This window comes from Phaethon lepturus, unplaced genomic scaffold (genome assembly GCF_000687285.1).
Source record: "Phaethon lepturus isolate BGI_N335 unplaced genomic scaffold, ASM68728v1 scaffold31900, whole genome shotgun sequence".
NCBI lineage: Eukaryota > Metazoa > Chordata > Aves > Phaethontiformes > Phaethontidae > Phaethon > Phaethon lepturus.
In genome coordinates, this window is record NW_010511691.1 from 2,018 (window position 1) to 2,490 (window position 473).

General features: G+C 62.6%; 1 protein-coding gene across 1 annotated transcript in view; it reads left to right on the plus strand.

Moving 5' to 3' along the window:
- Positions 1–209, plus strand: part of CRYBA2 (crystallin, beta A2) — a gene marked incomplete at its 5' end in the record, with an annotated part of 1,847 nt that extends 1,638 nt beyond the window's left edge. Inside the window, one exon of the mRNA XM_010284850.1 lies at positions 34–209. Within this exon, the coding sequence (XP_010283152.1) occupies positions 34–209 (176 nt within the window). The remainder of the gene's footprint in view (positions 1–33) is intronic.
- Positions 210–473: the final 264 nt, after the last annotated feature.

The window sequence follows — 473 nt, forward strand, 5'->3', positions numbered from 1 at the left end:
ATGGGATGGGATGGGAGGAGGGAATTTGGCCGGGGGCTCTGAGCTGGACATCTGCCTGCAGCTGGGTGGCATACCAGTACCCAGGATACAGGGGCTACCAGTACGTGCTGGAGCGGGACAGACAGAACGGCGAGTTCAAGAAGTACAACGAATACAGCAGCCAGGCCCACACCAACCAGATCCAATCCATCCGCCGTGTCCAGCACTGAGCAGGGGCAGGGCCGTACGCCCCGCAGCCTCCGGGCTGCTGCGCAATAGACCTCTATCCGGTAGCAAATAAAGGCATTTGTCAAAAAAACCAAGAGTGCTCCTGTCTCTGCTCTGCTCCTCGGGGGGCTGCCAGGCCCAGGGGACTCCTGTGGGGTGGGGGGCAACGTCCCTGCCCCAGCCCTGCTTCCCCCAGCTCTCAGCAGCTGGAAGGGGTTTCCTCTTCCCCGGGTGGTTTTGGACCCGTGGCCACCTCCGCCCTGGGC